Below are 27,087 nucleotides of genomic sequence, written 5' to 3' on the forward strand. Positions count from 1 at the left end.
CACCCGGTTGCCACACCTATGGCTACTGATTTTCTGGAGAGTCAAGAGGAATCCGAACTTTTACCTGACAACAACAAATACAGGTCAGTAATAGGGAATGTTTTGTACCTAGCCACAACCTGTAGGCCAGACATAGCGGATGCAGTGGGGATTCTGAGCAGAAAAGTAAATGCTCCCACTCAACGTGACCGGACAGCTGTTCAGAGAGTTGTCAGATATCTAAGAGGTACTGCAAACTGTAGATTAAAATTGCCAGTTACAGCGATCCAGAACTAATCGGTTACACGGACACTGACCGGGCAGGGGATGCAGAAGACTATAAATCCGCAGGTGGTTATGTCTTTATGTTTACAAATGGTCCCATTTCTTGGGGCAGTTAGAAACAAAATTGTGTAGCCCCGTCTTCCACAGGGTCAGAAGACATTGCAGCTGCAGAAGCTTGCTGAGAAACGGCCTGGCCCGACCAACTGACAAAAGACTTTGGTTTAGTGCGCAAGAAACCCGTTTGCCTCATGGAAGACAACCAGAGTTGCTTCAAGTTGTCACAGAGTGAGAAATTCTATGCAAGAACGAAGCACATTGGAGTGAAATGTCACTTCGTGCGTGAGGCCACCCAGGATGGACTTGTGGACTTGACTTATTGCCATACGAAAGAGATGACTGCAGACGTTCTCGCCAAGCCTCTACCGAGAGATGGCTTCGAGAACCTCCGAGTCAAGATGGGACTCTGGGTGGTTTAGTTTAATTGAAATGTTACAGGAAGTGTTTTCGACTGAGAAGGGGTTTTTAGGATAATGCAGCCCAAAGACTCACAGCTCCTGTATTCGTGGACGGACACATGGAAGGAGGCGGAGACTCTGTGAGGTCACTTCCGTTTCCTCCCTCATGTGCTCTCAAGGCGGAAGCACGTGTCTGAGCTGTTCAGCTCAGAGGCTAATCATGGCCTAATTTTCTAATTTGCTTAATACATTAAATATGCCGCTTAATTGTAGCTAATGTAACTGCTGCTCCTGAAGAAAAACCACTTCATGTCAGTGAGTGTTAATTTTGTCTCATTTCACAAGAAAACTAGTCGTTGTTTTTCGAGGGGATAAAAGGGGTAGCACCAGGTATAATCCCACGCCCACATAAAGAAGGAGTAATTACATTCTTTAGATAACAGGCCGGAAAGTTGCTATAGATTTTCGGTTAGAGCAGAAAGATTGTCGTGGTTTGGATTGCCCAGTGTTAAGAGACTATGTGCAGTCCCAGAAAGGAAAACCAGGAAGACGTTAGCTGCACCGGGTGAGAATTCGTGTGCTGGTCAGATATGCGGCTCATTGCTAGGCCACGCAACCGTGAATTGGGGTCGTGGGGGCACCATTCATCACAGTTTCAGGGGCCTTTCTAGTGCAGACTATGAAACATTACATAGCAAAATGAGACCCTGTAAAGAAATGGGACATTTTGAAGATAGATGTGTTTATCCTTTAGTTGGAGTCAACAAGATCTTCTTGATACCTCTTTAATCTGCTATTGAGGACTGCCTGCCTAACTATTGTTTGCCTCGGCATCTCTGGGGGAGAGGGGCAAGGGAAGAAAGTGACGTCATGATGTCACACTGTCAATCCGATGGCTTCCATACTTGTGTCAGACCTTGGGAATCCTCGAACAAAAGGACAAGCTTTGTGTGGTGACATCACAGCATTTGTGTCATCTTTTTTCTCTCCTCCGGACCACAGGCAGCCACGGAGAGTTGAGGGGCCGAGGGCTTCCTGAGCGGCGCTCCAGCCAGTAGGAAATCATCAGGGAATGGTAAAGTCCCCTGCAGTATGTGAGTAAAGTATGTAAATAAAGTTTAAGGCCGAGTAAGCAAGCTACTATGGTAGATAGAGATGATAGAGAGATGATAGAGAGATAGATGAGAGATAGAGACAGAGACGTAGATTTTGCTGATTTCGTTGCTAACTTGACTCGGATTTCTGAATGGCTGCGCAGGTCTGTGATGTGGGATAGAACTTGCCCCGTCCATTACATTAGGGAAGCTTTCCTGAAGACAGAAGGTAACCTTGTTGCCGTCAGATGCCAGGACTGAGCCATTTTTGACAATTTTTTTTTTTAATTCTCAAAAATTGTCACCTCTCAAAAGGCGTCGTCTTCAAGGGCTGTTTCTTCCAGAGCGGATAATCTGGAAACCATTCGCCCCTTATCTACTTCCCATGCCATTTTTACCTCTTTAGATTAGTGTTTTGTAAGTCAGCCAAAACTGAATAGCTGTTCGATAGGATGGTGTTTCGTACAGTGGAAAGGAGGAGGAATAGCCAAAGAAGCAGCAATTGTTGCAAGGTTACAGCAGAGGGGGGAAATAGCTGGAAATACTGGGCTGGAGGTGTGTGCTGGCACTAGATGTGAAGTCCGATGAAGGGAGGTGATAATCTGAGTCAAAGTGAGAAGCTCAGTCAGACAGGGATAACAGCAATCTGACCGGACAAAAGGAGAGCCGCGCGTCTTTGATCGCTGAACGGCTAAGACATGACAGGGAGCAGAGGGGAGAGGGGGCTGCTGCTAATGATCCTGGGGGCTCTTTGCAGGTTTCTTTGTTGTTATAGCCTGCAGACCATCTCTCAGATTTGGGACCGAAGACCATGTTATCAATCAATCTGTCCTATCTCGGCAGCAAGATTCAGAAGTAGTGAAGGGATCTCTCTCTTTACGGTCCCTGGCCTTTGGGGGCCTCCAGGCTCTCTCTCACTTCACACCCCTGCTTTTTCATTGCCAAGACCTGCATTTCTCAGCTTGCTACTGCCCTTTTCCAAGCAGTGGAGCAAGGCAGGGAGGCAGACCGGAATAGGAGTTCGTAAAAAAAGGGACCCAGGAAAATGGGATCCAAGGACAGTCCAATACTTTGGTCAGGTGTAGCAATACAAGAGTGAAGGGAGGTGCAAAACACGGCTCAGGACAGGACTTCACGCTGCTGCTCAGAGGTTTTGCTCGAACCCAGTGTCCTTAAAGGCTCTGCTCCATTGCGTGGTCTCTCCTTCTCCAGAGAGGCCCCTCTGGTCCAGATTCATTACCAGGCAACCGGTCTGCCCTGTAGCCCCATCTCTGCTCCCTCGGAAATGCCTCAGTTTGCCACAGTCCTCACATGGAGGCCAGAGGGGAGGTGGCTTTGAAAGACACTGGAGAGGCTGCCCCACCCCTCTTGTGCATCCCCCCCAACTCTGATGCCACTTTTGGACCCATGTGCCCCAGGCTGGCAGAAAGAAGGGAAATTCTCTGAGGGGACAGGACTTGGGCCTGCTAATTGGTGGGCAGGAGATGCCAGGTTGAGGTGGCCCGAAGGGGAAAGGAGAGTCAAAGTGCCCAAGAGGCCCAGGAGAAAAACAAGTCGGGAGCTCTGGCCCCTCTCTGTGCTTTGTGCCACGTGATTGTGCTTTTGTGTTGCTCACAATCAGACACTCTCCCACATGAAAGGCAGAGGCCAAAGGCTACCAAGGGTTGCCACTGCTGGCCCTGGGAGAGCCACCATCCTTGTTTAGCTTCCGAAGGAGGTTGTTTGGGGCCTTTGCCCGGTTGATGAGGGAACGAGGTCTCAAGACTGCCTACGAAGCGCCTGCCTTTCTCAGCACCAGGCTGGGAGACCTTCCTGTTCCGCCTGCCAGGCACGAAGGCCTCTCCCAAACCCTGGGCATGGCGGGGCGCCATTGACAGGCTGCAAGGGTCTGCAGGAGCCCCTGCCCCCCAGAACTCTTCCTGTCCACAAGGGGCTTGCAGGGGAAAAAAGACGCCAGGCGGGCTGGCTGGTGTTGGAAAGGGGAGGCTGAACTAGCTGGATGTTCTTCCACATCTCACCTTCTTCCCCCGGTCAGAACCCAGGAGGCACAGAGAGACCTTGAGGAGCAGGAGAGCTCTCATGATGGGGACACCTCTTGTACCTCGGGTAAGAAAGGTTTGGCAAAGTGGCTTCTGGGACTTCATGCCTCAAGTCCAGGGGGGTGATACCTGGGTCCTTTAGACATCTGATCCCCCTGGACTGCCATCTGGAAAGGGCATCCGAGCTGCCAGAAGTCAAGTCACAGCTGGTGGAGGGACATCCAGTGATGAAAGGGTGATTGAGGAAGGGGCTGAGTGCTTAAGTGTCCCTCTTTTCCTGACCCTGTCCGAGGCAAAAGGAGAGAGGGATGCGTCTTTCAAATGCCTGAAGAGTCTTTGGGAAAAGGTTGCCAAACGCCTGACCTTGGGCATAGCACGTTTTGAGAACGGCTGCTCCTTATTCTGGAAGCAATGTCCCCTTAACGTTAAGGCTTCTGAAGGCGCTCTTGCTAGGGGGCTGAACCTTGTGCCCTAGGCCTTAGCCATCCTACTGGGATGCAGAGAGCTTTGGATTTATGTCTTAATACGAATACATGTCATTTGCAGGATTCAGTGGAAGCCCAGGGAACCTCCAGGACCCACAGCCTGGAAGATGTGGAGATCGTTCCCGATTGGGCAAGGTATCTGCTCTCATCTGAGGGATTCTGCAGCCCCAGAAAGATGGCTGTAGTAACGTCTCAAATTAAAAAGGGCATGGGTAACGTCCACACAGAGGAGGGATAGATTTCTCTTGGATGCATGGTCAGCCCCCGGGACAGGGAGCTTCTCTCTGTTCTCCTTAATCAATGGGTTGGGGGGGCCATTTGGGGCCAAAGGGGGACCAGATGATGAACATGAGCATGGAGCGCATGCTTAAAGCACAGTAAAGTAAGCAAGCTTCCGCCAAGGTAAAATGACACAGCACAAAAGGAAAAGGGAGAGGTGGGAGAAGGAAAACAAAATCCCTTCATCCAATCCTCCAGCCCAGCCAGTCGCAAGGGCTACTGCTTGGCTGATTGTGGAGAGTCCTAAGCCTGTGATTCATCTTCTTAGGGAGATTCACCTCCTTTCCTTCTCCACCCTGCTGCTGATAAAAGGGAGGAAACTCAGGTCAAGGCCCTTGCCCTGCCAGCTGACACACTTCCTAGAGCATGAGTGTGGCCACTCTTGTAAGAGGACCCATGCCAAGTTTTGAGTTTGGGGCCTTTTAATCTCTCCCCAGTTCTCAGGAAACGGAGCTCCAGAGGCAGGGGCTCCACATGATGGAGGAGGTCTCCATTCGTTCGGTAAGTCGTGGGCAGCTGGGAAGGGCCCTTTGCCGCTGACTGGCGGCCTAAATGGATGTGGCCCCTTACCCACGCCTTTCATTTTTCAGCTTCATCCTCTCCGCCACCCTGCTGCTTCCAGGCAGGGCATTAAGAGGGAAAGAGTGGAAAGCCTACTTTTCCCGGGGATGGGTGGGGTAGGGGTGGGGGTTCCTTTAACTCAGGGGATGCATCAAGCAACAGAAGCCCTATTCCAGTCAGGCGCCCTGCCTTCGATAGTCCTTTATTCCAGAGTCCCCAGGTTCCACGGACATAGAAATTCGGAGTCTCCTTTCCCTTTGTGTCCACAGAGGAGTCATTGTGATTCACAGGATTCCACCAAAGGCGGCAGAGACCACACCGGTGACCTCAGCGCCCTGAAGGAGGAGGCCTGGGACCCGAGTCTCATTTCGGAGAGGTGCCTACTTTTGGCTGTACAATCATTGAGGAACTGTCACCCCTTGCCCAGGACTCACAGCGGAAAGACATTAGGTCTTTTCCGCTCACTAATTTAAAACAGCGCCTGGTAGAAACCTTGCAAGGTGGTGGCTATTGTGGATAGAAACGCTTCTCTTCTGTCTTCTGACAGTAGAGTGAAGGAGCTCTGGGGAAGCTGGTGTGCTGTGGGTGTGAGACAAAATGTCACCTGACCAGTTGATGGCGGAGAGAGCTCTCCAGAGACAGAGGGGCCCTTGGTTGGATCCTGCACGGTTCTGTCCTAGCTCTACTTCTCTGACCTCCTCCAGAACCGTAATTTCAGATAACTCCCTTTCCTCAAACTGACCCCTAATCTAGGTCTAATCATCCTCTATCTCTCCGCTCAACAGCAGGTCCAGCGGAAAAGGTTCTGCTAAAACCTGGTCCTGCAATACGGCAACCTCTTTGCGGGAACGTCAGGTAAGGCTCGACACCCAGGCTTAAACTGAAGACTTCCCCAGAGAAGGACCTATTGCTGCAGCCTCCAATTCAGCCCTCCCCTGGAAGAATTGTCCTTTCACCATCCCATTCCATTTCCTCTTTCTTTCCGCCTCTTCTTTTTTTATAATATTTTATTGAGATTTTAAAGATACATATTTAAAAGTTAGAAATTAAAAGGAAAATTTGAAATACAAAAGGAAAAGAAAAAGTGAGATAAAGTAAAAAGAGAAAAGATATGAAAAATAGATAACTTCCAATCTATCTCTTGTCCTAGAAATGATAAGGCTATCATAAATGCTAGCTTGTAATACATGAAATAGGAATAATTCTTTGTCTAAATATATCCCATTACGTTTATAATCTAATTTTCAAATCCGCATGTAAGCTTAACCACACCTGCCTTTTGCAAGTAGTCCTTCAATGGTTTCCATTCTCTTAGGTAATAGTTATGTGAGTTTTCTTTTAATAAGCAAGTCAGTTTATCCTTTTCGGCCATATCCATCAGTTTTAACAACCATTCTTGTATTGTTGGTAGTGTCTGGGTTTTCCAAAATTGTGCGTAAAGAAGTCTTGCTGCGGTAATCATGTATTGAGTAATTCTAATAAGATGTTTTCCTATTTGAAAGTCCATTATCCCCAACAGGAAGGGTTCTGGTTTAAATTGTAGTATGCTCTGCATCAAGGTTTGTATTTGAGTCCAACATTTCTTTGCAATTTTACATGTCCACCACATATGGTAAAACGATCTCTCTTGTTGGATACATTTCCAAGAAACGTTGGAAATTGTCCCATACGTCTTTGATAATCTTTGGGGTGTCATGTACCATCGATACATCATTTTATAGAAGTTTTCTTTCGAGTTATAACATAAAGTAAATTTTAATCCTTTAGACCACATATTTTCCCATTGCTGCACATGTATATTATGACCAATATTTTTTGCCCATTTAATCATGCATTCCTTGACTTGTTCTTCCACCATTTCTTCTCTCAACAATAATTCATAGCAAATTATTCATTTTGCTATGAAATGTTCATCTGTTTCACATAATTGGATTTCAAATTCTGATGTATTCTGTTCAAATCCAAATTCTTTTTTATCAGTTTAAATTTTTTCTTTGTATTGCATATAAGAAAGGCATTGAAAGGTATATCTTTCTAAAACCAATTGTTCTTTTGATTTAATTTTATATTCTCCTTGTTCTTTTTCTAATAAGTCTTGGTATCTCATCCCTTTATTTTTATCTCTTGTTTCAGTTCTATAGAAGGCTTCTTGTATAGAGGTCCACAGCGGCATCTTAGGGCATAAAAGTGGTCTACCTTTAGTCCAAACCTTTCATAGAGATCTTCTAATATAGTGATTTTTAAAGTCCACGTAACTTTAACTTTATCATACCACAAATATCCATACCATCCAAATCTCAAATTGTGACCTTCCAAGTTTAATAATTTTTCATTTGTCAAGGTGATCCGTTCTTTAAGCCATACTAAACAGCAAGCTACACAGTACAATTTCAAATCGGGAAGACCCAAACCACCTCTTTCTTTCACATCGTGTAAATCTTTATATTGTATTCTTCGTTTTTTCCCTTGCATATATAAACTTAGAGATGTCACGTTGGCATTGTTTAAAGGGTGCTTTTGAACTCAATATCTGGAAAAGATATAAAATTCATGGCAAAATATTCATTTTCATCACCAATATTCTTCCTAATAGCGATAATTGTAGCTTTTCCCACCGATCTATGTCTTTTTTAATATCTGTCCAAAGTAGAAGATAATTATTCTGAAATAAAGCAGCATTCCTCAATGTCAAATATACTCCCAGAGGTTTTATTTTTTTCTCTATCGCAAATGCAGTTAGTTCATTCAGTTTCTTCTGTTGGTAAACATCCATATTTTTAGTTGAAACCGTTGTTTTTGCTATGTTTACTTTGAACCCTGCTAGCGACCCAAAGTCTCTCAATTTTTGCATTAACGATTCAATCCCATCCAATGGGTTTTCTAAGGTAATGACTAGGTCTTCAATAGAAGCTCTTAACTTATATTCTTCTCTTTTAACTCTTATTCCCCAAATGTTGTCATCTTGTCTAATATCTCTAAGTAATACTTCTAAAACCAATATAAATAATAAAGGAGACAAGGCACATCCTTGTCTCGTACCTTTTTGAATTTTACATGCTTTAGTAAAATCTCCATTAAGAATTATGTTTGTGGTTTGTGGTATGTATATTGATTTAATCCATTTAACAAAGTTTTCCGCAAATTTCATAAAATCCGAAACTTTAAACGTAGAAGGCCAATTTAAATTATCAAAGGCTTTTTCAGCATCCAAAAATATCAAGGCTGCTTGTTTTTCATAGTGTTGTTTCAGGTATTCTAATGTATCCAGAACGTTTCGAATGTTATCTCTGATTTGTCTTTTTGGTAAAAATCCTGCTTGATCCTGGTGGATAAACGTTAGAAGAATATTCTTCATTCTTTCCGCAAGAATTGTTGTGAATATCTTATAGTCATTGTTCGATAGAGATATTGGTCTATAATTCTTTGTCAAGGTCAGATCCTCTTGGTCTTTTGGAATCAAGGTAATATGGGCTTCTTTCCATGTTTCTGGCATTACACCTGTGTCCAAAATTGAATTCATAGTCATTTGTAAAGGAAGACAAAGCTCCTCCTCAAAATGTTTATAATAGGCCGCTGATAAACCATCTGAGCCAGGTGCTTTTCAACAATTCATTTACTTAAAAGCAGTTGAAATTTCCTCTAATGTTATGGGATCATGAAGTAATTTTCTGTGTTGATCAATAAGAATAGGCAATTTAAACTCCATTTATATTCCAGGTCAAATATTTGTAATCCATAAGTATATTTGTATTAAAGTCTTTTATAATCCACTCCAGAAACCCCAAGCTTTGTTAAATCTGCACTGGTTTCGATATCTTTTGTGGTCTTTTCTTTTTCTTATAATTCTTGATGGGTATCGCGAAAGTCTGCCTTATATTTTTCCAAAAAGTCTTCTGCCTTTAAAGTAGAATTTATTCGAAATCTTTGCTCTTTATAGATAAAAGATAGTCCTTCTAGTCTCTCCCATCTGAAAGAAATACCGTGTTAGTTTAATTTATCTGTGAAGGAGGAGTAATCCTTTCTTTTTCTCCATATTCTTTAAGGTATTTCTTTTAAAAAAGTCACCTTTTTGCCTGTGATACTCAGTCCATCCTTATAGTGTTTTTTCAAAATTTGATCTCTTGTAACCTTCCGTACAAAATGAATCAATATGTCTCTTGGGACGTTTTTTCTCTAGCAAAACGTGAATTGACTCTAAAAACATTGTCTATTTCAGAATCTAGATCTTGGTCCTCCATCTCCAAAAATTGTGCTAATGCGCTAATGATGTATTTTCTGACATCTTCCCTGGGATTTTCCGTTACTAACCTCAATCTCAACATAAATTCTTTCTCCCTCATTTCTGCTAATGCAATAGCATCCAAATTTCAATCAATTTCAATCAATGGCTCCTTCTGACTTAATTTCTAACAACTGTACCTTTCCTTGAGTATTCTTGAGGTCAGTTGACAAATGATCAACCACTTCCTTCACTTTCTGAACCTCATTTCTCAATTCTTGAGTCAATTCCTTCTTTACGTTGTCCATTTTTCCATTCATTTTTGTGTCTCTTTGGTCCCTCTGGTGGCTTAAGGCAGCAATTGCATCTAATCCTTTTTTCATGTCTCCACCCCCTCAACCGGTTCTATAGAAGTTCTGTTGATTCTCTCTCCTTTTCCTTATCCTTCTTCCCTCTTGAAGCCATTGTTGACAGTGCGAAATTCAATATCTTCAAAGGACAACAGTTATAATCCTATAGCAACAGCTTTCTTCCAAGTTCTCTAACAACACAGCAGTGATAACCCAGCTATAGAAAACTGTCTCTTGTTGTTCCCAAACATAGATAATAAAATATATAAACAATTCTCAATTCTCAAGCTTTTAAGTTCAACATGAACAGAAAAAAATAAAAGGAACACTCAGCTATAGAAATCCAACAGCAGACTCGTAATCCAATATAAGTTTAGAAGCAAGGAAAAGCAAAAGGGAAAAAAGAAAAAATTATAATCCCATAAAAAAGGCAAGCCATTAACAGTTTGTAGAATCCTCTATTTAAATTCCACAAAAAGTTTCCATAACGTAGCAAAGTCCATTTCTCAATTTCCACCCATTACATTCCATGACAAAGAATAAAAGAGTAACTCACCAGCATCTGAACATGTAGCCCAGAGATAGATCTTACATATTAATAAAGCAAAAAATTTTTTAAAAGAAGTAATCCAAAGAGGAGCAGAGTAGAAAAAAAAAATCCCCCCTTCCTCTTCTAAAGTGATCTAAGAGGCCGGACTGCAGCGCTAACGTCTCTCATTCGTGAGGCTCTCTGCCTTTGTAAAGCACGATGTTTCCCAGCCGCCTTCGCTATTCTACTCACTGACTTTCCCGTGATGGAAGTGAGGAAAGGCAGGAGGAACAGCGTCCGCGGCTCTTGTGGTTCATCTTCTGAACTCCCCCTATCCAGGGGAGTATTCTGGTGGTCTTCTCTCCTCTAGACCCACCGCTAATCAAATGCAGCTTGGGCAGTCCCCAGAGCTCTGAGAAATGCGTCAGCGCACTGCCCTGCCCTGCCCTGCCCTGCCCTGCCCTGCCCTGCCCTGCTTCTTTCTCTCTTGCATATGCAGGAGGTTCTGGATAAAAGCTGCACACTCACGTCTACTACCTCTAGTGAAATGAGACAGGTCCTATCCTCCCTACATGTCGTGACCCGGAAGAACATCAAGCAGGTCACATATGGCCTCTTAGAGCTCCCGTGGAAGTAGGCAGGGGTATAGATACTTCCTCCCTCGAATTCTAGGCCAACCCTTTCAACATCAGGCTGACCCTTCTGTATTTCTCCCTGTGGAACTGGGATGGGCAGAAGGGTCCAATTTCTGATTTTCTTTCCAGCACCTGTGGCGAGCTGCTCTTGGCCTTTGTCACCTCGCCGTGCTGCAGTGGAGATGCGATCCAGTCCCTGCTTGTGGCCAAGGGAAGGAGGTCCCTTGGCTGCCTCCAGGAGGAGAGGAACAGTCCAGCCATCCTCTTCCTGCAGCTACAGTAAGGGTCCAGCTCGCAAGGAGGTGGTCCTCTTGAACACACAGATTTCAACCACTCCCTCCAGCCAACTTTCCTTTGCAGCTCTATTGGTGAGGCAGACTCTCCTTTTCTCCTCAGGCCAGCGCGATCAGTCTCATTGGGAGGATAGTCCGGTCCGAGGAGTGCCCCGTGGTGCTGGAGGCTTGGTTCCCTGAAGTTCTGCTCTGCCTGATGGATATCATCATCAAAGGTGCCAGACCGCAGAATCCATCGACCCACGGAGGGGACCATGGGCCTCTAGAGTAAGCAGCGGCGTTGGGAAGGAGAAACCTCCTTCTCTTTCTTGGGCTTCTGAGTTCCTCCTCCTTATCCCTTCGCATGTCCAAACAGCATTCCTGGTATGGCAGTGCCTCTCTGGCCCCAGAGACCTCTCCTCTGAGAGGCCAGGTATTGCATAGACCCCAGGGAAAAAAGCTGTCAAGCATGCAGAGCTCCTAGCTTAGGCGCCTTGCTTATGTCATGAGGTCTGTCCCCAGGCATTGCGGACAGAAAACGAAATATGTGGCCTTGGAGATGATTCCAAATTCCATTGGGGTGGGTGGCAGGACAAACTCACCCAGATGCAGCAAATCCCATTTGGTGGTGAACGGCTGTGAGGAAGAAGAAAGGTCTGTTACACACACTGCTCCCAGGTTCGGCTTATGGTTACTCACTCACACACTCACAGCCTGTTGAGGCACGCGGATCTTGTCAGCCCCCCTTGCTTTCTACCTGGGTTTTCCCGATAGGTGCGGCTGGAGCAGACAGACACACAGCCCTGGTCAACAGCCGGGAAATAATTAGGGATACACACAAATCACTCCCAACCGAACACTGAGGCACAAGAGGTTCTTTGTAATACACGGAGACCCAGTGAATTTACAGTAACAGCAAAACTTTACTGGTTGCAAGGTACATTTGCTCTTTCTCATACACACACACATGTCCTCATCCAAATTTACCCACGTCCTTCCCAACTAGGCTGCCAGGCACTAGCTAGAGGTACTTCCCAACTAGGCTGCCAGGCACTAGCTAGAGGGACGGAAGCCGCCAAGTCTGGATCCAAAGATGACTCAGGTAACTCAGAGTGGGCGGGCTTTGGGACCTCTTTTATCCGCAAAAGTCCTTGCTGGGTTGATTTACAAGTTGATGGGATTGGGGTGAGGGCTTCCATGTGCTCAGGGCCAACTTCCTCTTTCTGGTTCAGGTCCTTTGTTTTTTCCTTAAGGACTTGCTTCCTTCTTATCTACCTCCCTGAAGGGATCTCAGAGATAAGTTTCCTGGCTTTTGTCCTCTCTGCTTAGGTGCCTGCTTCATCTTTAGGTTATGGCAGCTTCAGCCTAGTCTGACAGGTCCATTTACAGCCCCTTCCCCTATTTGCTCTTCTTGTGGCATTCCAGGGAAAGGAGGGAGAGAACCTTTGATGGAAGTTTCCCCATTGGCGTAGCACAAAGCATTTCTTTTGCCCCTTAGACTTTGGGATTGTGCCTTGGTGACTCTGCCCTTCTCTCCTCTGCAGGGAGACAGTTGACATCATCCAGGTGCTGCTGGCCAAGGTGACACACCTGCTCCTGGAGGAGACCTTCAGAAAGATGTTGTGCCACCCCAGCTGCTGCCTCCAGGGCGTGGCTTTATTGGTGACGTAAGTCAGAGGGCAAAGGGCCTCTTTTCTCCCCAAAGAGAACCTTTCTTCTGCTCTTCAAGCCCAGCTTGGCCTGTCCGTCTGATGGCTTTTTCTCAAAGGCGCCTTGGTGTATTGCAGGGACCTCATAGAGACCTCCTCCTCTGCCACGTGCAGCCTCCAGAGATATCTGGGTTCTGTCCTGGAGAAGGAAGAGGCAAAGGAGTATTCAGCTGCAGCGGTGGCCTTCTTTGCTGAGGTAAGAAAATGCCCACCTTATTGTGTAGGATGCTGAGCCAAGGAGGCAAAGGGAGTGGCCTGACAAGGGTGATGTATAGGAGAAAACGGGAGTCCCGTTAAAGGTTGAATGGGGCTTTAAGTCCCATTGAGAGGGTTCAAGCTGCAAAAGTGATCTCTCTTGCTTTCCTTACAGCTAAAGGAGAGCCATGTTTCTGCTGCTTCAAAGAGCAAGGGGGAAGCATCTTCCCTGGGGACCTTTTGGGCACCTTCTCCCCAGTGAAGCTGACTCCTTCTCTTTCCCCGTCCAGCCATTGATGGGGCTTCTACTTCTCTGCTCTCTTTCAGCGGCTGACTAACTACAAGAGCCAAGCCCCCGTGGAGAAGACCTGGAAGACTCTCAATTTGAGGAGGAGACCCGTCCCAGGAGGCCCTGGTGCTGAAAGTGTCATCTTTCCCCCAATCTTCTTCAATTCATTGGATGCTGCCCAAGGAGGTGGGGAGGTAGAATATCTTCCTTTTAGTCAGTCTTGGGATGGTGACGGCTTGCCGCTGTCACATTCCATCCTCAATTTGGTCTTGCTCAGTTAAGAAGAGATTGCTAGCTAAGATACCCAGCGGTGATCAGAAATGGGCAGGGTGGTCATCTCTCTTTCACCTGGGGAAAGTCTTTCAGATCTCCCATTTTCTCTGCAGATTATGAGCCCCGAGGAGCTCTGCCAGGCAGTCCTGAGTGGGCTCAGCAGTTGCAGCCTTGCCATCACCTTGGAGTTCTTGGGCTCGGCCAAGCAGCTCGGCCTCTAGACAGTGGAGGATGTCTGGACACCCCTGAATGCCTCCTTGGCTGCCCAGTACCGCTTGCTCTTCCACCACGTGAGTCCTCAGCTTCTCCTTCCTTGGGAGGGGAGGAGAAAGTCAATGGAAACCTTAACTGCCAGGCTACAGGAGACCCTTTTCCTTTTCCTTTTCCTTTTCCTTTTCCTTTTCCTTTTCCTTTTCCTTTTCCTTTTCCTTTGTAGGAGGCGGCAATTATCCGATGGGCAGCCCTGAAACAGATCTGGCCTCTTCAGCAGCACTGGAAAGATCTCGAGGGGACAACCACCATCCACACCGTCTTGGCAGTGCTGATGCACGTGGACGATGTTGAGGAGAAGGTGGCAGAGGTGAGGGCCCGGCTCGCTTGGGCAAAGAGGGCTGCAGCTTGGCTACCTGACTGACTCAAGGAAAACAGGAGAAGAACGGAATCAGCTTTTTTCTCTTCTCTTCTCTTCTTTTGAAGGCAGCAAAGGAGACCCTGCGGCACCTGGCCAAAGCTCTCCGGTGGCACCTCGGGGGCACCCTCCTGGCGAGGGGGACTTACAGCCTGCAGGAGCTGCTCCATCAGATCGCCAAGCACCTGGTAGGAGCCCTTCTCTGGCTTCCATTCCCCTCTAGGGGTGAGAGGCAGGGGTGGCGTATGGAGCACTTGGTGATCTCCCACCTCTGTCTTTCTGCCTCTTCTCCTAGATCCGGTTCCCCATGTCAGAGGGGCAGCTGGAGCTGGAAGTGTTCACCTGCCTTTCCTACTTTAAGAGCAAGCAGGCTTCAGTGAGGAGAATGGCTGCTATGTTAATTGGTAACGGAGCTTCTTGTTTCCTCCGGGATCAAAGGGAGAGGGAATTCTGGGGTTACGGCGGCATTCAGTTGGGAAGTCTGCTTTGAAAGGGTCAATGGTTTGTTTTTCTCCCTCCTTTCCTCTACAGGTCACCTGCTTCATCAGAACGGCAGCCTCCTCATTGGAGGGACGGTTCCCATCTATCTTGCTTGTAAGCAATGCCTGCGCAATGTGAAAAGAGCAATAGCTTTGGGTTAGAAGTGTAGAGAAGGAAGGGAGGGAGGGAGGGAGGGAGGGAGGGAGGGAGGGAGTTATGCAGGATGCATTGTGAAGCGCTGATCTAATGTTTATCTTTGCAGATATGGACAGGTTGCTTGGGGACCAGGACCCTGCAGTCAGGCAAGTCGCCTATCTTACCAAAGGTTTGGTGGACAAAGCCTTCTCCCTCCACGCTCCAGACGTGCTGGTGGCTGCCCTCCGGCACTTGGTGGCAGGCTGTAGGCGGCCACGGTACCCCCCTGAGTATGAAGGCCTTTCCACCTGATGGACTGGTGAGGGAAGCTGGGCAACCAGTGCCTCAGGTGTAGGGTGGAGGCTAATGGAGGGGAAGCAGGGGAAGAGGGCCAGGAGTTTCCTCTGAAGGGAGGGGTCTCGCCATGGCCTGAGTCACTTTGTTCAGGTGGGGGCCAGAAGCAGAGGACTGTCCCAGGAAGGGAGGAATGTCCACTCGTGGCTTCCTACCAGTTCAGGTTGAAGCCAGGGCTGTGAGCAGAGAAACCGATTGCCTGACCTCTCTTTTTCAGGAATTCCAGCTCTTCCTCCCATGGCAAAGAACATCTTGCAGCACCGCAGAGAAAGACCGCTAGGATGCCATACCATCCCCTTGCTACAGACAAAAGTCAGTCGCCGGTTGACGGGGCTGGGGAGGAATTTTACCCATAGTGTGCCGTTACGCTCGGCCTGTGGGGTTTTTGCCTTCCCCATAAGCAACGTTCACCCGAAGTTGGCTGTTGACGTGTTAAAGTTGTTCAATAAATAGTGAAAGCTACTTTTGACCATGTTGCTTTGGTTATTTCATGGGTTCACTCCATTCTGTTTCTTCATCGGTCTGCCTCTGATCGAAGGGTAAAAATGTTGTAAAAGTCAGCAAGAATATTGGGGTTGAACTACTAGTAAGAGTGGAGTGTTACAGGCGCTCCCAGGTTCGGCTTATGGTCACTCTCTCACCCATCGCAGCCTGTTGAGGCGTGTGGATCTTGTAAGCTCCCCCTTGCTTTCTACCTGGGTTTTCCAAATAAGGGCAGCTAGAGCAGACAAGACGCACAGTCCTGGTCAACAGCCAGGCAATAATTAGGGACACGTACAATCACTTCCAACCAAACACGGAGGCAGAACAGGTTCTTTGGAATACACGGAGACTCGGTGAATTTAAAGTGACAGCAAAACTTCACTGGTTACAATGTACATTTGCTCTTTCTCACACATGCACAGACACTCACCGACACTCACCCACATCCTTCTCAACCAGGCTGCGAGGCAGTAGCTAGAGGGAAGGAAGCCGCCAAGTCTGGATCCAAAGATGACTTAAAATGTGGGCGGGATTCAGGACCCCCTTTATCCCCCAAAGTCCTTGCTGTGGGGATTCACAAGACTGGCAGCTACTTTTGCCTTCTAAATTTACAAGGGTGGTAGCTGTTGATGGGATGGGGGGGGGAGCGGTTCCATGCGCTCAGGCTCAACTTCCTTTGTCTGGTTCAGGTGACATTTTTCCCTTTGTTTCCTTAACGACCTGTTTCCTTATCTCCCTCCCCAAAAGGAGGAGGTCTTTTAGACAAGATCCCTGGCTTTTTGTCCTCTCTGCTTAGGTCCCTGCCTCATCTTTAGCTATGGCCTCTTCAGGCTAGTCTCTCAGGAGAAGGAAGAGAGGTCAGGGCTGCTCTCTCTGCCAGTCCCTTGGGAGGCAGGTCTGGGGCTGGCACTTGGTCCTTGGCAGTTGGTTGCTGTGATAATTTACCTCACTCTTTGGCGGTTCGTGTGTCACCTGTGCTTATCCAAGGTGACCTCCAGGATCCAGCCCAAAAGTACCAATGCCTGGAGGGCAACTTTTCTGCTTTCAACATCTTCATGTTTGTAGGGTTATAACCCAACGTTTAGCTAAGTATGGACAACTGTGAAAAAAGACCAAATTTCAAACATGGATGTCAATTCCTGTGTTTACAACTATAACCAGTAAAGTTTGTCCCTCATTAATGGATTAAAATCAAATAGAAGAAACTTAACTGTTTTAGAAGAATAAGTATTGAATGTACAAAAACCTAAACAAGATTACTTGTGAATCTTTAACAATCATTTAAGTGTAAGGATTTAAAAACATACTTTAATACAGCCAGTAAGCTGTTTCAAAGTTTTTTTTAATTCCTTAAGTTAAATGATTGTTAACAGGATATAGATTATTGTGATCAAAATTTAAAGAAACTGTGGAAGCGTCAGTTTTTCAATGCTGTTATATATATGAACCACAGCTACAATTTGTGCTGCACAATCTTTGAAAGCCTGTCGGGCCCAGCCCCCCACCGCCCCTTTAGAAAAGAGTACTGTGCTCTGACTGATCTCTGGAGTCTTCCACTTGGTCTCCTTCCCTGCTCCCCTCCTACGTCCTTCCTCTTCCAGTTTGGTGCAGTGTCTCCTGGGACATGTAGCACTACGCTACAAGTCTGGCTGGGCAAATGTCGGTATGCTTATTGTGGAGAATGGAAGGGGGCTTTATAACCTCCAAAAGCATGGCGCTCCTAAAAGAGGAGGACTGAGTCCCTACCATCCGTCTCAATCCTCTAGAAAAAATTACTCCAGAGGATTGCTCTAGGTTGCTTGGGAAAGCAGGTAGCAGCCAAGAATGCATGCCATGAAGACACCCTACTTCTTCTATACTCTCAGCAGTCTCTGGGTACAGAAGCAGCCTTCCAGTACTCAAGAAGAGTTGTCTGTGAGACCTGATCGGATGAGTGCTGCAGACGGTGCCTGCTGGGTTCTTCACATTTATCTTTAGTACAATTGAGAAATGCAGATGAGATCCTTCTGCTATCTTCTCCACAGAAGCAACTGGCAGATGGGTTTACAATACAGAGGTGCCTCCTCATACAAGGTGTGCTGAGGGTGAAGGTCATCCTCCCCAAAGTCAGTGCTCCAACGATAGTTCCCACGGGAGCAGAGAGACAACCAGAGCAGTTTCAGAACCTGCTGCTTTGAAGTCCTTTCCAGGCTACATATGCAAAGAAGTTGAGGTGTGTGGTGCGTACGTTCCCAAGATATGGGGGACTGCTTCCTTACATGGACCAAGGTCTTCAAATTCAGCAAGGGAGCTATGGTTGTAGGCTTCATTTCTTTGATTTAGAGTACCTAGCTTTCTGAGTACCATTTGATTTCTGAAGAGAAGTTATCCTTCGAAGGAGAAAGAGGACTTTTAGGTACAGCTTATTTAATAGGATTAAATTCCAAGGCTCAGAGCCATCTTAGAAAGAAACAGCCATACTAGGTATGTTTATGGACGCTCCAAGAAATGAGAGAAGCCATTCAAACTTTTATGATCAATGTGGAATAACTCACATACATTGCTGAAAAAAGGAGATACTTTCAGTGCGCCAGAAATGTTTGTAAAAACAAATCCCACGTGCATACATTTGTGAATAACAGTTAATAAATATAATGTAAAGCTTCTCAATATTTCTGCCTAATGTCCCCTCTAAAATGTCAAATTTTGCTATGTGCTGAATTTGAGAGAAAAACATCTGTGGCTGCTTCTTAAATGAAATCTTCAGTATCCAAATGGACGGTGTCCTATTCACTATCTTAATTTTTATTCTGCAATCACCTTGTGTAATACAAAAATTTACTTGGGGTTCTTCTGTTGCTATCTTCCAGTTGTAATTTCCTTGTTTTCCCACTGCATCTTTGCTTGCCTTTACCCCAAAATCCATGGGGAGGGAAGAAAGGAATAATTGCACAATGCACTTGTCAGGAAATATTGCTATTATTGTATACTTGCATCCAGACATCTGACCCCAGTATACCATTGTGCCTTATTTGCCCACTCTCCCCTCCCCTCCATGGTGTCCACAGACTCTGGTTGCTATAACCAAAATGATGAAAGCAGCATCATGCCACAAGCTCTGCCCCTTTGGGGTGTGGGGCTGGGTCACAATGCAAGTAGAAAAGATATGGGACTCAAATTACAACAGCACAACACTGCTTTGGTCATCCTACTCCCCCTTCCCCCTCTCCCCTGGCAGATGCCACTGCTCCCCTGCCCCACCTTATCCTAAGGAAAGTGATGGATGAAGGTTTTCTCGCTCGAAGGTTAAAGGGAAAAGAAAGGACCTAGGGGAATCCATCCCTCCTTTTCTAGAACAGGCCCTATTCACAATGAATAAAGGCATCACTACTGGGTGGAATCATGCCTGTAGTAGGATAGGGACCAGCAAGGGGGGAGAGCAAATTTTACTCCAGTATAGATTTTTGCCAGCTGAAGTATGGCAAGGTAGCACTTTGAAGATGCTTTGAGGAAACACAGATCGCTAAAGGCTTTCCTTTCCTCCAAAGCTATCTTGAGTGTACTTTGGTAAGTAGGAATTGGGAACTTTGAACAATATCTGAAGTAAGAAATCCATCTTGTAAGAATCAGTGTAAATATGGAACATCAACACTTCATGGATGCTAAATGTTCCAATGCCTAGAGGCGGTGAAGATCTAGATGGCGAGAAACAGGCTTAAACTCAACCCTGACAAAACAGAGTGCCAGGGAATTTTTGGCTCTCCTGGTATCAGGATACTGCCGGAGGGACACTACCTACTGATGAGCTTCTGGATCTAATTCAAAGTGCTGGTGTTGAGCCACTAAGCCCTTTATGCCATAGAACTTGGTTACTTGAAGGACTCTCTTTCTCCCATTCTGTCTGCCCACCCTGTAAGATCTGGCAGAGTTGAAATGCTTTGGATCCCATCCTTCAAACAATGTAATCTAACAGGTCCCACCAGGAAGCATGGCTTCTCTGTTGTGGCATCTCCCCTCTGGACTGGGATCCCGCCCCCCCCCCCCCGAAATTTGTGTCGCCCAACCTGTCATTCTTTAAGTGAGTCTTGGGGAAATGTCTCTTCCCCCAGGCCCTGGGATGAGGTGTTGTATGGTTGAATCTTGTCTTTTTGGTTCAGGTTATTTTTATTCTGGGTTGGCCATCTTATTGGGTTTTCTTTATTGGTTGTTTTTATTGTAAGCTGCCTGGAATGGTCAATGGGTGGCTCTATACATTGGATTAAAAAACAAACAAGCACTTACACAAAAACCATTTTCTACCTCTCCAGTGACAATAAAATGGTGTCCTATCATATCTGGGATTGGTCTGAGGACTTCAGGTGAATCAGACTGTTTGGTCAACTATAGAACTTTTCGCCCTTGTTTTTGCCTCATTTTCGTCTAAAGAGATGTGCATCTCCTTCATCATCTTAAGGGCTGTTGTAAGACATATTCTTGGCATCTGATTGATGAAATCACTTGGATGCGTTCTAAGTTACCTGAGTTTTTACCATTTGTTTTGAAATCTGTTCTGTATGTCATCTTGACTTGCTCACAATTAGGTGGCTGAATAAATTGAATAAAATAAAATAAAATAAAAATATCCATATTTAAATCAAATAACCTGGAAGGCAGAAGGCTTTGGAGCAGCCTTCTTAGGATTATCCAATTAGAAAGGGATATTACATTTTTGTTTCCTTTTTCCTTTTTATTATACTTTTTTTCTCTAGACTGCTTTTGTCTCTTTTGTAGGTCTGGCTGTGCTTTTTCCCCATGGACGGACAAAGTCAGTCAGTCAGTCAGTCAGTCAGTCAGTCAGTCAGTCAGTCAGTCAGTCAGTCAGTCTCTCCTTCCTTCCTTCCTTCCTTCCTTCCTTCCTTCCTTCCTTCCTTCCTTCCTTCCTTCCTTCCTTCCTTCCTTCCTACCATGTTCTCTAACAGACATTGATGGGTTGTTCAAATGACAATTACATTAGTAATTGTTACTGTTTCCAACTGGTTTTCTCATTCATCCTTTTTAAATGTGTATATATCACTATTGTATTTTTAATATTTCCTATGGACATATATAAATCTTTGAATCTGTATGTCTTTTAAAGCTGTGAAATAATAATGTGAGGTTTCTAGGTACTTCTAGCAGGAGAAAATATATTCTTACTGAATTTAAGACGATTGAGGCCAACACTGCATTTTTACAAGGAATACAATGATTTGGAAGAGGATAGAATAAGAATTAGGGTTAGACTAAGAATTAACTACTAGTTAAGAAGGGTTTAAGTTGGTGATTTTACAAAAAGGAAGACAGGGATGGCCATGCTAATATACCACGGTACTTTATTTTCTCTTCTCTAAGCGATAACAGAATTTTGTCCAAATATAGTGATTCTGTCATTGGAAAAAATAAATTGCTTTAATACTTGTATCGCGTCACAAATTCCTGGTGTATTTAAGCCATTTCACAACAGTGACAAAAGGCCACTGAGCTGAGCGTCAAACATTTTGTTCAGTCAAGATGAAAGAGAAGTCTTGCAATATTTGCCACTACGTGAATGAATGTCATTTGCAGGTCAAGATGCAAGCCCAGCGCACGTCCGGAACCCACAACCTGGAAGATGTGGAGACCGTTCCCAATCAGGCAAGGTACTGCTCTCAGCTGAGGGAGTCTGAAGCCCCCAAGAAGAGGGCTGTAGTACTGTCTGAATAAATTAGGCTACGAGTAATGCCTGCAGAGTAATGCCTGCAGAGGGGAGGGATAGATTTCTATGGGATGCACGCATGAAGATCGAGGCCTGGGACCCGAGTCTCATTTTGGAGAGGTGCCCTATTTTTGGCTGTAGAATCATTGAAGAACTGCTACCCTTCCCTAGAGCTCACGGCGGAAAGACATTGGGTTTTTTCCACTCATTTCTTTAAAACAGTGTTTGCTGGAAGCCTTGCGAGATGGTGGCTATTGTGGATAGAAACGCTTCTCTTGTCTCTTCTCACAGTAGAGTGAAGGACCTCCGGGGAAGCTGGTGTGCTGTGGGAGTGAGACAAAATGTCACTTGACCAGTTGATGGCAAAGAGACCTGTCCAGGGAACAGAGGGGCCCTTGGCTGGATCCTGCACAGTTCTATCTGAGCTTTACTCCTCTGTCCTCCTCCAGAACGTTAGTTAGAGATAACTCCCTTTCCACAAACTGACCCTTTATCTAGGTCTAATCATCCTGTATCTCTCTGCTCAACAGCAGGTCCCCAGAAAAAAGTCTGCTAGAACCTGGGATTGGACTGAGACAGCCTCCTTGCAGTTGTTGGGTAAGGTGTGACACCCAGGGTTAAACTGAAGGCTTCCCCAGAGACGGACCTATTCCTGGAACCTCCACTTCGGCCGTCACGTGGAGGAATTGGCCTCTCGCCATCCCCTTCCATTTCCTCTTTCTTTCTCCCTTGCGCATGCAGGAAGAGCTGAATAAAATCTTCCACCTGGCCTCTACCTCCTCCCTTGGAGAGAGCCAGGTCCTTCCCTCCATAGATGTCGTGGCCCAGAAGAACCTGGAACTGGCCACGTACCGCCTCTTAGAGCTCCCGTGGAGGTAGGCAGGGGTGTAGGTTCTTTCTCCCTTGAATTCCAGGCCGACCCTTCCAACATCAGGCCGACCCTTCCGTATTTCTCCCTGTGTACCTGGGATGGACAGAAGGGTCCAACGTGGTCTCCTCCTGATTTTCTTTCCAGCACCTGCGGCGAGCTGCTATGGCCCATGGTCGCCTCGCCGTACTGCAGCGGAGATATGGTCCTGTCCCTCCTCCTGGCCAAGGTGAAGGAGATCCCTTGGCCACATCAAGGAGGAGAGGAAGAGTCCAGCCATCCTCTTCCTGCAGCGACGGTAGGGGTATAGCTCAAAAGGAGGTGGTCTTGTACGTGCAGACTTCAACCTCTCCCTCATGGGGTCAGCTGTGTCTGTGGGCTCCCCGCAGGCCAATGTGAAGGCACTTCTTGAATCCAGTTGGGAAGGAGCTTGGTAAGGAAAGTTTGGGTGGTGAGGTTGGCAGAGAGAGCGATTCTACCAAGAGGCAGGGTTGGCTCCATTAGCCAACTTGCCTTAGGAGCTCTCTTGGTGAGGCAGACTCTCCTTCTCTCCTCAGGCCAGAGGAATAAGGCTCATAGGGTGGATCATCCGGTCTGGGGAGCGTCCTGTGGTGCTGGGCTGGAGGCTTGGTTTCCCGACGTTCTGCTCTGCCTGGTGGATGTCATCATCAAAAGCGCCAGGCAGCAGAATACATCGGCCCATGAAGGGGACCTTTCGCCTCTAGAGTAAGCAATGGCACTGGGAAGGAGAAACCTCCTTCTCCTTCTTGGGCTTCTGAGTTCCTCCTCCTTTTCCCTTCGCACACCCAAGCAGCATTTCTGGTACGGCAGTGACTCTGTGGCCCCGCAAGGCCTCCCCTCAGATAGGCCATGGCATTGCATAGCCCCCCAGTCCAGGAAAAAAGCTCTCACACACACAGTGCTCCTAGCTTAGGCGCCTGGCTTTTCTCGTGAGGTCTGTCCATAAGCTTTAAGGAAACGGAAGAAAATGGAATCTCTGGCCTTCTTGAGGTTTCCAAATGCTGTTGGGGTGGGGTGGAGGGAGCGGTGGCCAACTGCAAGGAAGAAGAAAGGTTCCCCTAGAGCTATCTCCCCTATTTGCTGTTTTTGTGGCATTCCAGGGAAAGGAGGGAAAGAACCTGGGGAGGGAAGCTTCCCTGTGGGCATAGCACAAAGCATTTCTTCGGCCCTTAGACTATGGGATCGTGCCTTGGTGACTCTGCCCTTCTTTCCTGTGCAGGGAGACAGTTGACATCATCCAGGTGCTGCTAGCCAAGGTGGCACACCTGTTCCTGGATGAGACCAGCAGGGAGATGTTGTGCCGCCCCAGCTGCTGCCTCCATGGCGTGGCCATCTTGGTGACGTAAGTCAGAGGGCAAAGGACCCCTTTTCTCCCCAAAGAGAACCTTTCTTCTGCTCTTTAAGCCCAGCTTGGCCTGTCTGCCGACGGCTTTTTTTCAAAGGCGCCTTGCTGTGTTGCAGGGACCTCATCAAGACCTCCTCCTCTGCTACGTGCAGCCTCCAGAGACATCTGGCTTCTGTCCTGGAGAAGGAAGAGGCAAAGGAGCATTCAGCTGCACCGGTGGCCTTCTTTGTTAAGATAGGAAAATCCTCACTTTATTCTGTAGGATGCTGAGCCAAGGAGGCAATGGAAGTGGCGTGACAGGGGTGATGCATAGGAGAAAGTTAAAACTTGAATGGGGCTTTAATTCCCATTGAGAGGGTTCAAGCTGCAAAAGTGATCCCTCTTGCTTTCCCTACAGCTAAAGGAGAGCCATGTTTCTGCTGCTCCAAAGAGCAAGGCAGAAGCATCTTTCCTGGGGACCTTTTGGGCACCTTCTCCCCAGTGAAGCTGACTCCTTCTCTTTTCTTCTCCAGCCACTCACAGGCCTTCTACTTCTCTGCTCTCTTTCAGCGGCTGACTAATGACAAGAGCCAAGCCCCTGTGGAGAAGATATGAAAACTCCTAATGGCCTGGCTGGAACAGCCTAGCCTGACCGTTCGCCAGCTGACCAAGATGGGTCTTCTCCATCTGTGCAGTAGCCACGTGTAGCTTCCAGAGACATCTGCCTTCTGTCTTGGAGAAGGAAGAGGCAAAGGAGCATTCAGTTGCAGCTGTGGCCTTCTTTGTTCAGGTAGGAAAATCCCCACTTTATTCTGTAGGATTCTGACCCAAAGGGGCAATGGGAGTTGGCTGACAAGGGTGATGCGGAGGAGAAAGCCAGAGTCAGCCCCGGCCACCTTTAGGTCCCACTGAGAAGGATGTAGATCCAAAAGTGATCTCTCTTGCTTTCCCTGCAGCTAAAGGAGAGCCTAGAGGCATGTTCCTGCTTCTCCAAAGAGCAAGGGGAAGCATTTTTCCTGGCATACTTTTGGGCACCTTCTCCCCAGTGAAGCTGACTCCCTCTCTTTCCTCGTCCAGCCACTGACGGGCCTTCTACTTCTCTGCTCTCTTTCAGCTGCTGACTAACAACAAGAGCAAAGCCCCCGTGGAGAAGACCTGGAAGCTCCTAACGGCTTGACTGAAACACCCCAGCCTGACCGTTCGCCAGCTGAGTAGGAAGGGGCTTCTCCATCTGTGCGAGAACTACAAGGTGGCAAGTGGCCCTTGCCCACAGGGTATAGACAAATGCGGAGCTTCTCTACCGCAGGAGGGGATGTAACCCTCTAGTCCAGGCAAGATCCAGTCCGAGACTTTTTCCCTCTGTGTCATGCACTTCTCAGGGAAATGAGTGGTGAGATAGATGGAAAGACAGATCATAAGGAAAAGAGCCCTCAGTTCTGACATTTCTGGGGGAGGGTGGGGACCGCCACGAGGAACTGTTGTGCTCCTCCTCCTTACACCACTCTCAATTTGAGGAGGAGACACGTCCCATGAGGTCCTGGTTCTGAAAGTGTCACCTTTCCACCAATCTCCTTCAGTTCATTGGATGCTGCCCAAGCAGGTGGGGAGGTGGTGTATCTTCCTTTTACTCAGTCTTGGAGCGGTGACGGCTTGCTGCTGTCACATTCCCTCTTCAGTTTGGTCTTGCTCATTTAAGAAGACATTGCTAGCTAAGATCCCCAGCGGTGATCAGAAAAGGGCAGGGTTGTCATCTGTCTTTCACTGGGGGAAAGTCTTTCAGATCTCCCATTTTCTCTGCAGATTATGAGCCCCGAGGAGCTCTGCCAGGCAGTCCTGAGTGGGCTCGGCAGTTCCAGTCCTGCCATCACCTTGGAGTTCTTGGGCTTGGCCAAGCAGCTCGGCCTCCAGACAGTGGAGGATGTCTGGACTCCCCTGAATGCCTCCTTGGCTGCCCAGTACCACTCGCTCTTCCACCACGTGAGTCCTCAGCTTCTCCTTCCTTGGGAGGGGAGGAGAAAGTCAATGGAAACCTTAACTGCCAGGCTACAGGAGATCCTTTTCCTTTTCCTTTTCCTTTTCCTTTTCTTTTTCCTTTGTAAGAGGCGGCAATTATCCGATCGGCAGCCCTGAAACAGATCTGGCCTCTTCTGCAGCACTGGAAAGATCTCGAGGGGACAACCACCATCCACACCTTCGTGGCAGTGTTGATGCACGTGGACGACGTTGAGGAGAAGGTGGCAGAGGTGAGGGCAGAGCTCACTTGGGCAAAGAGGGTTGCACCTTGGCTACCTGACTGACTGAAGGAAAACAGGAGAAGAACGGAATCAGCTTTTTTCTCTTTTTTTCTTTTGCAGGCAGCAAAGGATACTGTGCGGTACCTGGCTGAAGCTCTCCACTGGCACCTCAGGGGCACCCTCCTGGCGAGGGGGACGCACACCCTGCAGGAGCTACTCCATCAGATCGCCAAGAGCCTGGTAGGAGCTCTTCTCTGGCTTCCATTCCCCTCTAGGGGTGAGAGGCAGGGGTGGCATATGGACCACTTGGGGATCTCCCACCTGTCTTTCTGCCTCTTCTCCTAGATTCGGTTCGCCATGTCAGAGGGGCTGTTGGAGCTGGAAGTGTTCACCTGCCTTTTGTACTGTAAGAGCAAGCAGGCTTCAGTGAGGAGAACAGCTGCTATGTTCATTGGTAACGGAGCTTCTTGTTTCCCCTGGGATGAAAGCCGCAGGCCATTCTGGGTTTACGGATACATTCAGTTAAGAAGTCAGCTTTCAAAGGGTCGGTGGTGTATTTTTCTCCCTCCTTTCCTCTATAGGTCACCTGCTTCATCAGAACGGCAGCCTCGTCACTGGAGGGATGGTTCCCATCTACCTTGCTTGTAAGCAATGCCTGCACAAAGTGAAAAGAGGAACAGCTTTGGGTTAGCAGTGTAGAGAAGGAAGGAAGGAAGGAAGGAAGGAAGGAAGGAAGGAAGGAAGGAAGGAAGGAAGGAAGGAAGGAAGGAAGGAAGGAAGGAAGGAAGGAAGGAAGGAAGGAAGGAGTTATATACAGGATGCATTTTGAAACTCTGGTCTAATGTTTATTTTTGCAGATGTGCACAGGTTGCTTGGGGAGCAGGACCCTGCAGTCAGGCAAGTCCCCTATTTTACGAAAGGTTTGGTGGAAAAAGGCTTCTCCCTCCAGATGGGCTGGTGGCTGCCCTCCGGCACTTGGTGGCAAGCTTAAGGCAGCAACGATACCCCCCTGAGTATGAAGGCCTTTCCACCTGCTGGACTGGTGAGGGAAGCTGGGGAACAAGTGCCTCAGGTGTAGGATGGAGGCTAATGGAGGGGAAGCAGGGGAAGAGGGCCAGGAGTTTCCTCTGATGGGAGGGGACTCACCATGGCCTGAGTCACTTTGTTCAGGTGGGGGCCGAAAGCAGAGGACCTTCCCAGGAAGGGAGGAATGTCCACTG

The 27,087-nt window shown here is 47.3% G+C and overlaps 2 protein-coding genes across 4 annotated transcripts; both read left to right on the forward strand.

The window, feature by feature from the left end:
* The first annotated feature begins 1,825 nt into the window (after positions 1–1,825).
* On the forward strand, positions 1,826–14,464 carry LOC148213872 (uncharacterized). 3 transcript variants are annotated; one of them, XM_088130107.1, is made up of 13 exons: positions 1,826–2,325; positions 4,399–4,472; positions 5,054–5,117; positions 5,447–5,553; positions 5,963–6,032; positions 11,040–11,189; positions 11,307–11,470; positions 12,727–12,849; positions 12,970–13,087; positions 13,414–13,561; positions 13,762–13,938; positions 14,085–14,228; positions 14,345–14,464. In XM_088130107.1, the coding sequence occupies exons 1-12, from the start codon at positions 2,266–2,268 to the stop codon at positions 14,210–14,212; spliced, it is 1,383 nt and encodes a 460-aa protein (XP_087986233.1). In that variant the 5' UTR covers positions 1,826–2,265; the 3' UTR covers positions 14,213–14,228; positions 14,345–14,464. The 3 variants fall into 3 exon arrangements, 2 of the variants coding, with proteins under 2 accessions (XP_087986233.1, XP_087986234.1); XR_015793809.1 differs by lacking the exon at positions 14,345–14,464 and having other exon boundaries at positions 13,414–13,569; positions 14,085–14,216; XM_088130108.1 differs by lacking the exons at positions 14,085–14,228; positions 14,345–14,464 and having other exon boundaries at positions 13,414–13,569; positions 13,762–13,997.
* A 6,488-nt stretch (positions 14,465–20,952) lies between these two features.
* LOC148213873 (uncharacterized) lies at positions 20,953–26,558 on the forward strand. The gene is made up of 5 exons (XM_088130521.1): positions 20,953–24,423; positions 24,748–25,876; positions 25,988–26,107; positions 26,213–26,321; positions 26,449–26,558. Exons 2-5 carry the CDS (start codon positions 25,841–25,843, stop codon positions 26,556–26,558), a joined length of 375 nt encoding a protein of 124 aa, XP_087986647.1. The 5' UTR covers positions 20,953–24,423; positions 24,748–25,840.
* The last annotated feature ends 529 nt before the right edge of the window (positions 26,559–27,087 follow it).

Source organism: Python bivittatus, unplaced genomic scaffold (assembly GCF_059951505.1).
Source record: "Python bivittatus isolate LINGU-HERP-01145 unplaced genomic scaffold, Pbiv_v1 ctg000850_np1212, whole genome shotgun sequence".
In the NCBI taxonomy this organism is placed as follows: domain Eukaryota; kingdom Metazoa; phylum Chordata; class Lepidosauria; order Squamata; family Pythonidae; genus Python; species Python bivittatus.